Below are 14,160 nucleotides of genomic sequence, written 5' to 3'. Positions count from 1 at the left end.
TAGGAAGGCAGGGGCATTCCTATCCACACCACCTGCCTTCTCTGGAGTGCGGATGTGCCTCAGATCCACATCGCCCCCCTTCTCTGGACCCTTCTGTGAAGGCGGGTGGTGTGGATGTGAATCAGCCAGTTGGTAAGTAAGGGGGGAGGGAGGGGGGAAACTTTGGTGGGGCGATAGTGGCCCAAATAATGCTGAATAAATTCAGCATTATTCGGGTCTGCTTTTTTGGTTCCCATTGCTACTATTTTTTTGCTGGTAACCCCCCACAAAAAAAAATACCAAAAAGGTATTTTTTGTTCTTTTAAAATTCGGCGTATCAATATGCATGCCCCTATGCCTTATACTGAATACGACTGTTGGCATCAGGGTCGGTATAGTCTATACAGGCGGTAGCTATCCTGGGTCCTTCACATCACCTACTACCTGGTCTTTTAAATGTGAGATGCCACGAATTAAACCTAGGACCTTCTGCATGCCAAGCAGATGCTATACCACTGAGCCATGCTTCTGTCACTGGCATAAAATATGTTTGATGTAGCACAGCCATTAGACAAAGAGTGATATACCTATATACCTATATCAAAATAGGTATATTTTGATATATGAATCAAAATAGATTTGAATTTGCCCACATGTTAACTGTACATTAGAGACACAGGCATGCATATATGTTTGTAAGTGTATTTGACGATGTAAAAGTATGATGTGGTCTTACATGTTTATGTGGTTTCAAGTGCAGTAATGCACGAGTTGATGAGGACTACCACATTGACAAGGTTAGAGCTTGCTGCCTGTGTAAGTGCAAAAATGGAGTAAGTGCTGAGAAAACGCAATGACATGATGGTCCTCTGAAGTTTTGTAGTTAAGTGTCTGGAATTTTGACATGTTTGGAATGGACATATGGTAGAAAGCAACTGCTGAAAGATAAGCAGTGTAAGAAATAAATAATAAATATCTGTTTGATTATAGGCCCTAAAGAAGAGGAGGAGGAAGCTGAAGGGTCTGATGAAGGTATGAAGTTTTCCGTTTCACCATACTGTGCTTGTAGCTTTTGGGTAGTTTTGTAATCAGATTTTTTCCCCTATAAACTTCTAGAAGAGAAAGAAACTGAAGCTGACTATCGGACAGTGAAGATCAATACAGAACAAAAAGTTTCAGAGTTCTATGACGTTGAAGAAAGACTGGGATCGTAAGTTCAATGATGTTCCCCTTTCTCTTGTTAAAGTGGTGCATTTTTGATGAAGTGATGAGTGAGACTGGTGCATTCTTATACACAATGTTGTCTTAATCCAACACTGTATGGCCAGCTGTACTCAGATTCAGCTCTGGTCTAGGTTCCAGTAAGGGTGATGTATGGTGAGCTGGGTCACTAGCATATATGTGACACTTCAAATACTAATCTCAGATTGTCATCTAGAGACTGCGTGGGGGAAATACTTCAATCCTGACCCCCATGGGCACGATGAATCTAAGTATCCTGCGTATTTATCTTGCCTCCTGTGCAGGTTATGTAGATCTCTCTGGTTTGGGTTCTTCCCTTGCCAGCTTCCCTCATCTGCTGAAGAATCTTTTTTGGGGGGTTGTTGTTGTTGTTGTTGTTGTTGTTGTTGTGCTGTCTCTGGCCTTCTGATCTCTGCTTAGGCCATCATCTGATCTGCTCTTCACCCAATCTCAGCTGCTCACAGCTAACAAATCTATCCTAGATTCCTTACAAGATTCTCACTGTATTAGGAGGGAAAATATAGTTGCTCTTTATAGATGGGTACTTAGGTTATTTCTACATGGTGAAAGGCTTGTCTCTTGTGAAGGAGCTTCTAAATTAGTGTCAGAAATACCTGTGGTAAAAACAAGAATGGCCCAGGGCCACAAATATATAAAACAATTTAACTTGAATGATGGAGCCTGATTGAGTGACAGCTGTCCACTATGGAATTTTACAGTTTTGCTATTATCCCTTTGAGATTAAACCTGCTATCTTGTCTATAGGGAAGGGTCTCAACTGGCAGTGGCTGTAACCCCCAAAGTGCACAAATGGTATTGTTTAGGAAAGGTCATTTGTTAACTACATATCCTGGGCTCTGTTTATGCATCTTGCCTGTCAAGTTAATTACTAAGGTTATAAATCATGCTGCTTTATCCTTGGGTTGCAACATTATATCCTGTTATTCCTTTGTAAGGTTTGTTCATTAGGAGTAACTTCTGTGACTTCTCAGAGAAGCAGTGTTTTACCAGAGCAGTAATGTTGAATAAGCCAGGCCGTGTCCTTTTCAGTGACACAGACCCATGTTCAGATTTGTGTGAGACAGACAGCGTGGTGTAGTGGTTAAGAGCAGTGTACTCTAATCTGGAGACCTGGGTTTGATTCCCCACTTCTCCACATGAGCGGAGGACTCTATTCTGGTGAACCAGGCTTGTTTCCCCACTCCTGTGCATGAAGCCTGCTGGGTAACCTTGGGCTAGTCGCAGTTCTCTCAGAGTTCTCTCAGCCCCACCTACCTCACACAGTGTCTGTTGTGGGAAGAGGAAGGGAAAGGGATTGTAAGCTCCTTATAGGTCGAGAAAATCAAGGTATAAAAACCACTCTTCTTCTTCTAAAGTGCCATCAAATCACAACTGACTTCTGGCAACCCAGCAGGGTTTTCAAGGCAAGAGACGAACAGAGGTAGTTTGCCATTGCCTTCCTCTGCATAGCGACCCTAGTATTCCTTGGTGGTCTCCCATCGAAGTACTAGTCAAGGCCGACCCTGCTTAGCTTCTGAGATCTGACGAGATCTGGGCCATCCAGGTCAGGCCATGTTCGGATACATATAATTAATTCTTAATGTACAATCCCACTGAACGTGAACACGCTTATGACCTGAAGTAATAATTAACTTTTTCAGAGGATTTTCCTTGTTATTATAGTTTATTTGTTAAAGATCACTTGATTGCCCATGGAATTTCACCAGTGAGATGTACAGCTGAACAATTGTTTGAAGGGGGGGGGGAAGGACTGTTTATTATTAGATGATTACATGCTCACACCAGGCACCATCTAGAACAGGCAGTCTCTCTCATATATGAAAGAAGGGGAAATGCCTCAAATCAGATTGGGGGCATATGCAACAGTCATGGGATACTGACCTCAAAGCTTTGAAACCATTTAATGGAAATGGTTCTGTATTTTACAGTGGAAAATTCGGACAAGTCTTCAGGCTTGTTGAGAAGAAAACCAGAAAAGTTTGGGCAGGAAAGTTTTTTAAAGCATATTCGGCTAAGGATAAAGAAAACATAAGGCAAGAGATCAGCATTATGAATTGTCTACATCATCCTAAACTTGTCCAGTGTGTAGATGCCTTTGAAGAGAAAGCTAACATTGTCATGGTCTTGGAACTGTAAGTATAAACCAGACTGCAAAAGGGAAAGTAATGCTGCATTCATATTTTTATTATGCTGTAAAGGCCTCCTGGTTCACTAACAAATGAAAATTCTGCTTTACTGATGGAATATTCTTTTGAAATTCAGGTATTCTGTATGCTTGATATGTCCAAATATTCACATTTTATACACATTCTCCTTGAGTTTTTTTTTTACCAAACTTATCACTGCTACATGATCTCCTAAGAACCAATACTAAGAATTAAGTATGGTGTATTCATCAGCTTTATGGCTGTGTTTACATTTAGCAAGTGACAACCGGGTATGTTTTTGTGGTCCTTTAGGCTTGGCTGATTTGGACTGTGGGCAGATAAGGTATGGTTGTTTTTACGATTTTATGGTATTGCGTTAATTTTTACTTTGTTAGCCACCTTCAGGCCGGTCACATAAATGGCATATACGTTTTCTGGGTAGATAAATCAATGCTCAAAGTAGGGTTGCCAATTCCAGGTTCAGAAATTCCTGGAGATTTTGAAGATGGTGGGTTTTGGGGAGGGGACGGAGCTCAGTGATGATGTAGAGCCCACAAAGTGGCCATTTTCTCCAGGGGAATTGATCTGTGTAGTCTGGAGATTGTGAGTACCAAACTGTGACTGTAGGAAGGGTGTTGCAACTGATACTAGGACCTTTGAAGCACACACATACACAGCAGAAAAGTTTGGAATGTATATCAAATTAAGGCTCAAGCAACTGTTTCCAGTACAGCCTGTACTAATATTGTACATTCTTCGTTTTGCGAGGTCCTCTGATATTTTTTTTAATCCAGAAATGCTGATTTGCACTTGTCCATTCTTTCTTGATATGTGTAGGTCCATATATGCCCGCACTGGGTTTGTCTGCACTGGGTGTTTGCTACAGGTCAGATATGTGTATGGCTTGTGGGGTGTGCACCATACTGTCCCTCTTCACATAGAGTTCAGTATTAAAGTCTGTGCTTTATCATCCCTTCTCTGTGATTTGAAACTGTAGCTTCAGAATGAACACACAATCATGAAGCCAGAATTATCGGTACCGTCTTTTTCTACCTGAAACACAGCTATATGAAACTGTAAACATTTACATGGTCTTGATAATATTATTGGTCTAACATACTGTAACTTACATGTGCATATGGCATATAAATAGAGACATGTGTGTAAAATGGGCCCCACAGGAACCCATTTTCACTATTGGGGTTAGGGTTTCCGGCCATTGGCTGGCAAGCAGTGGGAGAGGGAGGGGGTAGGGATGGGGGAAAGATGTCACTCAGATGTCACATCCAGAATATACCAGGAAGTGACATAACCATGTCATCCTGATTCTCTAGGCTTCACCCAAAATTCTGTGGCATTGAGCTGGCACAGTATGATGTCGCACCAACACCCATTTTCCCAATTTTCCCAGGCATTTTTTCCCTTCTGCCCAGCTGCATGGCAGCAGGCAGAGCAGGTGGTGGGTAGAAGCCTCCTACTGAAGGTGGAGACTTGATCTCCCTAGCTGGGGTTGAGAAATTTGCTCACCTGGCCCAGGTTTATTCTATTTTTAAATATGTTTTATTGTGTATATATAAGAATACAGAAAGGAAAATTAGATTAGTAAAGTCCAATCTTAAAGTCTTAAAATCATAACAATAATTAAATCATATAATAATTTAACAAACAATAAGCAAAAGCTAGCAAACAAGTATCTTCTGTGCAATATTGATACGTTCCAGAGAGCATTAAGATCTTCAAATACAAATTTGCTGGTGGTCCCCGGGCCAAAGAGTGTCTGGCTGGCCTCAGCCAGGGCTTTTTCTTATTCCAGTCTGATGGAATAGCCTCTCAAATGAGACTAGGGCCCTACGGGACCTCAGGGATTTCTGCAGGGCCTGCAAGACAGAGCTCACATGTGCATGATAGGGTCTGATGGATTGGAGCTTATGTATCAGAACCCAGAAAACCTGCATAACTTACTATTCACCTTATCATATGATCACTTTTGTAGTGACAGATATTATCCCATGTCGCTTGGAAAACTGGCGGAAACTCTATTGGGTAATAGAGGAATGTGTGGGGTGTTTTGGATTCTGAGCTGTCTTGCACAACATAAATTTCTTCTACCTCAGAATCTTTCCCCATTCCAGAAAGGAATAAGAATTGAGTGTATATATATACACCAAGCAGTTCAGCTATGTTAATTTTTCATGCAATGTGATTTTAGATCCTGAGCTGGCTTATGATTGCATATCTCAAAGTATGTGCTGAAAGTTGTGCTCCGCTCATCTGCAGTCACGTATTAATCATCTGCAAAGTGCCCTGCTCTTCCGCTGAGGAGGTCAGAATGGTGTATATGGAATTCTAGGGTGTCATCTACTGGCTCCCTATTAGAACTCCATGAAGTTCATCACACTCTTCTTGGTCTCATCAGCAGTTACTTTAAGCACTTTTGTACATGCAGCTCAACAAAACACAACAGCTCCGTAGTGAAAGCATAAAAAATATTCCTCATAAATCCAACTTATATTTCAGTGGTCTTTTCTGTAAACTCCCCAAACAGGGTAAGAACACACAGAACCAGAGAAGAGACCAGCCTGTGGGGTGCAAATTCTCATTATGCCTCAAACATTTTTTTCAGGAGAATTTTTAAAGCACATAAGTTTTCATCAGTATGCAATCCACTCATTTGGAGATGTATTCATGTCTTTCTTGGCAGAGAGAGAGAGAGATTTTGTTTTTATTGAAACGCTGGGACCAATTTCTGTCTCCACCTTGGCTTGTTGGCTGAGGTGTAACAACCTGATGGCTGGTTGAAGGCTTATGTCTCTGTTCTTCCCTTGTGCTTTTGTATTTCCCTTGCTTGGGGAAAGGTTACCTAGGAAGATCTCCTGTATATATGTAGAAAACTCCATGTTGTGTATAGGTGGCCTCATTTTGCTGATTTAGAGGCTGCTGTGGGGCAATCTGCTTCACTGTTGGAGAGAAGTTTGTGGAGCCATTCAGCGGCATTCCCAGCTCAGGGGGGCTGTCAGCTGGTTCTCACCGCCAGGTGGCAAGGGAACCATGCAGCAGCTTGCGCCCATGTGGGATCCCAGCACTTGACACTCCATGGTTTTCCCCCAGCAGGTTCCCTGGGGGTACATCATAATAGCGGGCAGCATGCTGTGCCAATGCTCCTGCGGTTGTAATTCAATAAAAAGCTGTGGCCTTTCCCCCCTCCCCCTGTTCTGTGTTGTTCTTCCTCCTCGCCCCCTCCCTTGCCCCTGGGTCCATAAGATACCTTTCACATGTGGAGGGTGAGTTTGGATCAAACTCACTATGTCGGCTTTTTTCTTAGATTTTTTTTGTCCAGATTTGTAATGTTTGAAAATTAATATTTTAAAAGTATTTAGATTCTGCTTGAACAAAATTAAATCAAAGCATTGTAGTTTTAATTTGAAGGTCTTGGATATTGTAGGTCTGGAACTGCTGTATCCTTTCCTTATTGCCTGATATTTAAAAAAAATTCCGTTACTCATATGTAAGGGCAGTTTGTTGACATCTATCAAGTTTTGCTCTCCCAAACAGAGTAGCTCTTTGTTGATTTTGTTTAATGTGGATATCTATTATGGTCAGTGATATGAATATTTGTGCAAAAAAGCTATCTAGAAAGCTATCTAGAAAACTCAATATATGTGTCACAAATACTAAGGGTGAATTGAAATTGTATGTGTATTTTGTATTTTGTATGTGTATTTTGAGTAAATTCCAGGACTAGGTGGTTGAAGGGGCTCTGAACTGTGCCTCTGCCTCCATTTTTACATTTTCAGTGTTGCAAGGAAGTGCTAGTGCTAGAGGAGTTGGCATAAAGGATAGGATTATGGCATTATCCTGAGGTTTTGAGACACGGATTGGGTGAGTACAATGGACTGGGGTAAGGTAAAGAGATGATGAGGTGAAAACTTGAGCAAAGGTATGTCTGTGTATGTATGGGCGCGCATACATTAAAGTATTCTGTTGGTTTACACGCCCTATCCCCTCTCACCTTTTATTTTAAAATAATTTGTGAATTTAACATGTCTGTGTTACCTTCATATACATGGTGAATTTACCAAACAGTGTGTTTACCAATGAAAAACACTTACAAAGGTCTCTTCTGAATTTTCGTTCTAGTGTTTCTGGAGGGGAGCTATTTGAGAGAATAATTGATGAGGACTTTGAACTAACAGAGAGAGAGTGTATTAAGTACATGAAGCAGATCTCAGAAGGCGTGCAGTATATTCATAAGCAGGGCATTGTGCATTTGGATTTGAAGCCAGAAAACATTATGTGTGTCAACAAGACCGGCACAAAAATCAAGCTGATCGACTTTGGACTTGCACGAAGATTAGGTAATGTATTCTTGATCTGGTTATTTTATAGTGAATATAAAATAGTCTGTACGCATGTGTCCTTTACAGTACTTTACACTACTTAAATAAGAAAAACTTTGGAACTGCTCTGGGCAATGGTGAGTGGGAAAGGTCACAGGCATTATTCAGCATGTGCCTGTGACAGTAGTTACATGTGTCAACAGCGGTAGTGCTGGCTGTGCTACTGGGAAATAATTTCAGTGTTTTCACATATCAGTTTTAAAGGCTACAGAAATCTGCAAAACTGGTATGATGGGAGACCATGGAGGTCATTAAGGTGGTTTCCATGTGGAGGTGGGCGCATGTGGCTGCTGGTACAGAGCAGCAGCAACAGAGCTTCCATGTGGCAGATTTTCCTGCCCCAGTGCTCCAGCGGACATCTCCCCCTCCCAAAGCCACTGGGACTTTTTTCCTTTCCCCCCCAGCAGTTGCATATTTAGTATAACGTTATGTGTTACGGGTTCTCTGAATTTCCAGTGTTCTTTTTTTTTAAAAGAAAGTTGCTAGCTCCTTTCCTTGTGGAGATATATGCCTTTCCCTTTATATTTCCGCAATAGAAGGGCTAGAGACTGACCTTTTTTTAAAAAAAGAATTCAGAACACCTGTGACATATATTGTTATAATGTTTATATCAATACGATGACACTCAATTGCCAATTAAAAACAAAACAAAAAGGCCTCCTGGTGGAAGGGCCAGGAGATGTCTGCAGATTTCACTGCAGACGCAGTGTTGGGGAAATGGCTGGTATCCACACAGCAGCAGCCCAGCCTTTACTTCAGTCTTTCCCAGATCTTTGCAGCAAAGGAGGCTTGAGATGGCAGAAAAGCTGGGGAAACACTGGGAGGTGCACGAACACACCACAGTGCTATGGGGAAGCAAGAAAAACACTTCCTAACAGCATTGAACTAGAGAGAGACAATCCTTGCAGAAATAGCCTAAATGTATGTAACATGGCCAATGATAGAGTACTACAGTGTTTCCCAAAAACAATTTCTGTAGAGCTGTAGACAATTCAGAGTAGACATTGTGAATATGCTTAAGTGTCAGGGGCAGACTAGGAGGCTAAAATGGCCCTGGAAAAGGGCCCCACCCCCTGGTCATCCCCGACCCCCTCTCCAACAGTGGGGGAAAGGGAAGGAAAGGAACAGGCTCACTGTGGCCCCTACATGGCTTGTACCCACTCATCTTATGTAGTGGAGGGGGGCACTCGCAGTAGTAGATCCCATGTGTCTGATGTTGGTGGAGGTTGCTGGCTTATGGCAGCAGCTTGTATCTGCCTTGCAGCAGCTAGAGTCCACCTTGTAGCAACTCCCACACAGTTGGTGGGTGGCTGCTGGCTCCAGGGAGCTGGGGGCCACTAGCGGGGGGTTGCAACATGGTGCCATGAGGCCTATATCACCAACTTGTGATGGTAGTGGCTCCCACCCCCTTGCACAGGGCTTCCTTGTGGTTTGGGCTCTGGATGGAAGGCCACCCCTGGACTTCCCCTGGTGGCCTTAATGGCTAATCCTCCCCTGTTATGTGTACTCATACAAATACCCTGTATACGCCAAAATAATTCTTAAATTAGAAATGTTACAAAGCCTCCTATAATCCATATGCTCTTTGGTTATACAAAGTTAAAATCTTTATTTTTCTTTTAATTGTATTGCAACTAATAAAAATCTAGTACAGCTAATCTTCCAAAGCTTTATTTGTAATTTAAATTAGTAAAGACCAGTGACCTTTTTTTTCCAATTTCAGCATATAATTAGTTGTCCGAGGTTGTTAGGGAAAGCTGAGATGTAGCAGGATATTTTCCTGACCTTTTTTGGTATGTTTAGAACTCTAAATGGAGAGTGTGTGGCTTTTTCCTTGTGTGAGGTGGCTTGTTCAAAGCATCCCCTTCCCCTGAAATTGATTTGTTCTGCTTTAAAAGGGCTACTTTCCAAAAACTTTGGCAGTTCTGACATACGTGAATTCTCATGAAATGCTTGGCTCTACCCATATCACAACTTGATTTAAATAATCTGTCAAACCCTAGATTGAAAAACAGGAACATTGACCCTTGTAATAAGGCGGCACCATGAAAATAAATTCAGAAGCTCAGGCTTTGTCTCACAGTCTACCAGACTCTAAAACAGAAATGTGTTTTGGTGTGACAATCCTAATGACCAATTTTAGATCGACTAGGGGAGACTAACTCAAGAGCACACAACTCTATACAAAAGCATGTATGCATATACCACTGTAGGATTATTCCTAGTAGATATGTGAATTTACTTTCTGCTTTAATAAATTGAAAGTTGTTCTTTAGACTGGAAGGCCTGTTCCTGCTGCTAGCTAAAATTATTTTTTTCTCCAGCTCCCTGTGCAATTTCCCTGTCCTAAATGAGTGAGAGTTGGAACTAATGAGCTGGTTTAGACATGGTCGGTCGAAAGTGAAAACCCCTGCTTGGCTTTGTATGATAAATTGAGATTCTATAATTTGCCCCAAATTGCTTGTTAGGTTATTTATCTTAGGGAAAGGAAATATTACTGGAAGTTGGAGAAAATTCCTCATTGTTTTCCAAACTCAGTGTTTTTGTTCTCTATTTTTCACAGAAAGTGCAGGTTCCCTGAAAGTCCTCTTTGGGACACCGGAATTTGTGGCTCCAGAAGTTATAAACTATGAGCCTATTGGACATGCAACAGACATGTGGAGCATAGGAGTCATCTGCTATATTTTGTAGGTACTTTTGCTGAGACAAATCTCCAGAATTTCTCAGTCCCATTGATGTGTAAAGAATATTAGTTGCATTCCAGAATTCATTAATTTACTGCAGAAATCCATGCTTATTTGGAAAATTTATTTGATGCTAGGTTATTTATCTCTTTGGCCTATCCCCATTCTTTGTTCAAATCCACACTGAGATTTCCCAGAATATAAAAAAACACATATTTGGACCATGTACCTGTTCACGTGATAATTCCCTGTATATAATCCAGAGTGTGTTGTTATATATTCCTTTGTTCTACTTACAGTATCTCAACATATTCTTCATAGAGATTCATTAACATTCCATAGTTGGTTCCTGTAATGTACCATCCACTGCTGCATTTGGTCGAAATGAAGTATTATAGAAACAAAGGTAGACACATGGATTTCCTGATTCATGTAGCGAAATTAAGAATGTCTAGGTATTTCTGCAGAAATAATCTGGATTTTTTGACTCTCTGGTAATAGAGGTATGCATAAGGACATAGCCTAAACTCAGAGTTGAGATCTTTAATTTTCAGGTAGGCCAGACTATCTTGTCCATTAACTTGAATCCTGGTCGTAAAGAATCCCATCTATATTTTACCCTAGCATCGCTGAGAGGGAAAAACTGCTGTGACCTGCATCTATAAAAATGGAAATTGTAAGAGATTTCTAAACTATGCCTAAGGGTTGTCTTGCCAGGGAAATTCCTGGTTTAAGTAGCTGGAAAAATCTTTCCAGTAAACAGCTTGATGCTAGTTTCAGTCATAACTTCATAGCTCCAACACTACATTACTTTCTCCTTAGCAGATGCTGCTCATCTTTGTCACTTTGGCTTTAGCACTACAGAAAGGAAATTGTTTCCATAATTTGTCAAAATATTGCTCTGTTATTACTTTACATGGCTATTAAATAAAACAGAGATCAGAGTACAGGATCAAGAAGATCTCTGATAAAGACGGAGACATTCTGGGGATAAACTTTATGACGTGCCTGCAGCCTCCCTTCCAGAACTCCTTGTTCCTCCCCTTCTCAGTTATAAAAGAAACGCAACTACAGAACATAGTTTTCATTAGAACTGTTTTCAGGGCAAATCAACAAACTGGATTTTTGTGTCATGCTATGGGACACAATTGTGACCTATTAGGACTATAGTATGCTTGGAATTGAGAGTTTTGTTTATACGCTTTTGAAATGGAATTTGGATTTTTTGTGCAGTAGCAATTCTTGAATCACCCACAGCGCTAACTTAAGCCCTTTCAATCATACGTTTCCAGGTAAGATATTTTCAGGTCTGACTTTCAGACTCTGCTTCCTTTGCATAAAAGAGGATTTATTTACTTCATCTCCCACCTTTCTCACCAGTGGAAATCCAAAGTAGCTAACATCATTCTCCTCTCCTCCATTTTATCCTCACAATAACCATTATACCGTGCTGGCTTAAACAGTTCCACAAGTGGGAAGAATTAGGATAAAAGGCACTTTATTAGTTTGATAGGCTTTCCTATGGTTTTAAAGTGTGAGAACTTCCGGGACTGCCTTTTTTTTAGGAAGTACATTTTTATGTATGAATGAAGATGGTCTATTCCAGGGGTCAGCAAATTCATTAATCAAAAGAGCCAAATATCAACAGTACAACGATTGAGATTTCTTTTGAGAGCCACATTTCTTAAACTTAAACTATATAGGTAGGTACACTGTTTATTAACTTAATAAACTTTAATTAAAGTTTTAAGTCTTAATTAAACTATAGGTACACTGAATAAAACTTGATATCATACTTAATGATCTTATTTATTGATAAAAATTAAATTCTAAGTCCCTGCCATTTCTCCCTCCCCGTCCGGAGTCCTTGTCTGGAGGCCTGGTCTACCGCCATAAAAGCCTATTGGTAGACCAGGCCTCCGGCGGAGTCCCATTGGGAGGCCAGGTCTACCCATTGGCTTTCTTGGCAGTAGACCTGGCCTCCGGAGGCCCATAGAAGCCGATTGGTAGACCTGGCCTCTGAAGGGGGACTTTTTCCCCTCCTCAGAGTTCAGGTCTACCGCCAAGAAAGCCAGTGCGTAGACATGGCCTCTGAGGAGGGAAAAAAGTAAGTAAGGTATCCATAAAATTAAATCATGACAATGACTGACAAACACTTAATGTGAACAATGTGAGCAAACTTCTAGATTCACAGATGCAGTAAACACATGAGAACATAAGAAAGGCCGTGCTGGATCAGACCAAGGCCCTTCAGGTCCCACAGTGGCCAACCAGGTGCCTCCAGGAAGCCCACCAGCAAGACCAGTGCAGCATCATTGTCCTGCCTGCGTTCCATAGCACCAGATATAATAGGCCTGCTCCTCTGATCCTGGAGAGAATAGGCATGCATCATGACTAGTATCCATTTTGATTAGTAGCCATGGATAGCCCTATCCTCCATGAACAGGTCCACTCCCCTCTTAAAGCCCTCCAAGTTGGCAGCCATCACCACCTCCTGGGGCAGGGAGTCCCACCATTTAACCACGCGTTGTGTGAAGAAATCCTTCCTTTTATCAGTTTTGAATCTCCCACCCTCCAGCTTCAGCAGACAACCCCGAGTTGTAGCATTATGTGTGTCCCGGATCGGGGGCCCCACCCCACGCCCCGGGGCTTTCCCGCCACCCTCCACTTACCAGACAAGCCCCTGCGCTGGCTCCAAAGTGTGCCTCTTCCCGGCTTACAGGGACCCGCAGGCCCAGAAGACGACGGGGGACACTTTTGCTCCAACAAATAGAAGAGGGGTCTCATTTCTGCCAGTTCATCCTCTTTCTCTCTGCAGCCCCATGTTTATTCATTCTTACATTTATTTAGAGCATTTTAACATGCCTTTCTCCGAAATCAGACTCAGTGTGGTTTACAGTGAAAATAAAAATTGTATATAATTAACATTCCATAAAAATTAATAAATATATATGTAAACATTAAGCAGCAGTGTCTAAAGCCCTCCTGAATACTTCTGACTTCCACAACTTGCAGAAACTCAAATCATTTTCTAATTGGTTTCCTGTGAAGTTTCACATAGTAAGTGAATGCATTCTGGAAAATCGGTAACTACCTTGCACATCAGTCCATTCTGTTCTGTTGTGTAAAGACTACACGTTTAGAGGACAGTTATTATCATTATATTTTGTATATCACTTAGCTAATTTTAAGTACTTAGGTGTAGTGAATTCAATAATAATCCTCTGTCTACTTCAATACAACTGCAAAGAGGTGTGAAATGGGAATAATGCTAAATAAGGATGAAAGGTTCGTATGTGATGTGAAACATCTGGATTTTTTTTTAATTCAAAAGACTATTCCAGGTTTTTGGTTCCCTCTAGTGTTCAATAATATTCTTTTTGTTCACAGTTTGACAGATGCTTGAAACCAACATAGAATAAGCAGAACACTTCTCACATTATTATTTTCTTGCATCCTATAGGAAACTGTAGGCTCCTAATATATTGCATCTTATGTCCCGATCCTAAAAAAGATTTATATGGATTCCAGAACATCACATTGTAATAGGGACTATTTGGTGACCAGTCCATCCATTTTGGTTGGGACTGTGTCTTTGGACACTTTCACATGAAGACATCCTGTTTTGAATTACATTCAGTCTTGAATGTTGAATAAACAAGGTGGGATTATTTCAAAGGGGGCACTTTC

At 41.2% G+C, this 14,160-nt stretch overlaps 1 protein-coding gene across 2 annotated transcripts in view; it reads left to right on the top strand.

The window, feature by feature from the left end:
* MYLK (myosin light chain kinase) overlaps positions 1-14,160 on the top strand; it is a 160,921-nt gene that overhangs the window by 134,644 nt on the left and 12,117 nt on the right. For both annotated transcript variants that reach the window (XM_056861086.1, XM_056861087.1), the window contains exons 22-26: positions 970-1,011; positions 1,096-1,189; positions 3,171-3,374; positions 7,527-7,744; positions 10,350-10,473. In XM_056861086.1, coding sequence (XP_056717064.1) covers positions 970-1,011; positions 1,096-1,189; positions 3,171-3,374; positions 7,527-7,744; positions 10,350-10,473 — 682 coding nt within the window. The remainder of the gene's footprint in view (positions 1-969; positions 1,012-1,095; positions 1,190-3,170; positions 3,375-7,526; positions 7,745-10,349; positions 10,474-14,160) is intronic.

This window comes from Euleptes europaea, chromosome 15, assembly GCF_029931775.1.
Source record: "Euleptes europaea isolate rEulEur1 chromosome 15, rEulEur1.hap1, whole genome shotgun sequence".
Taxonomy (NCBI): domain Eukaryota; kingdom Metazoa; phylum Chordata; class Lepidosauria; order Squamata; family Sphaerodactylidae; genus Euleptes; species Euleptes europaea.
This window is presented reverse-complemented; position numbering and strand designations above follow the sequence as displayed.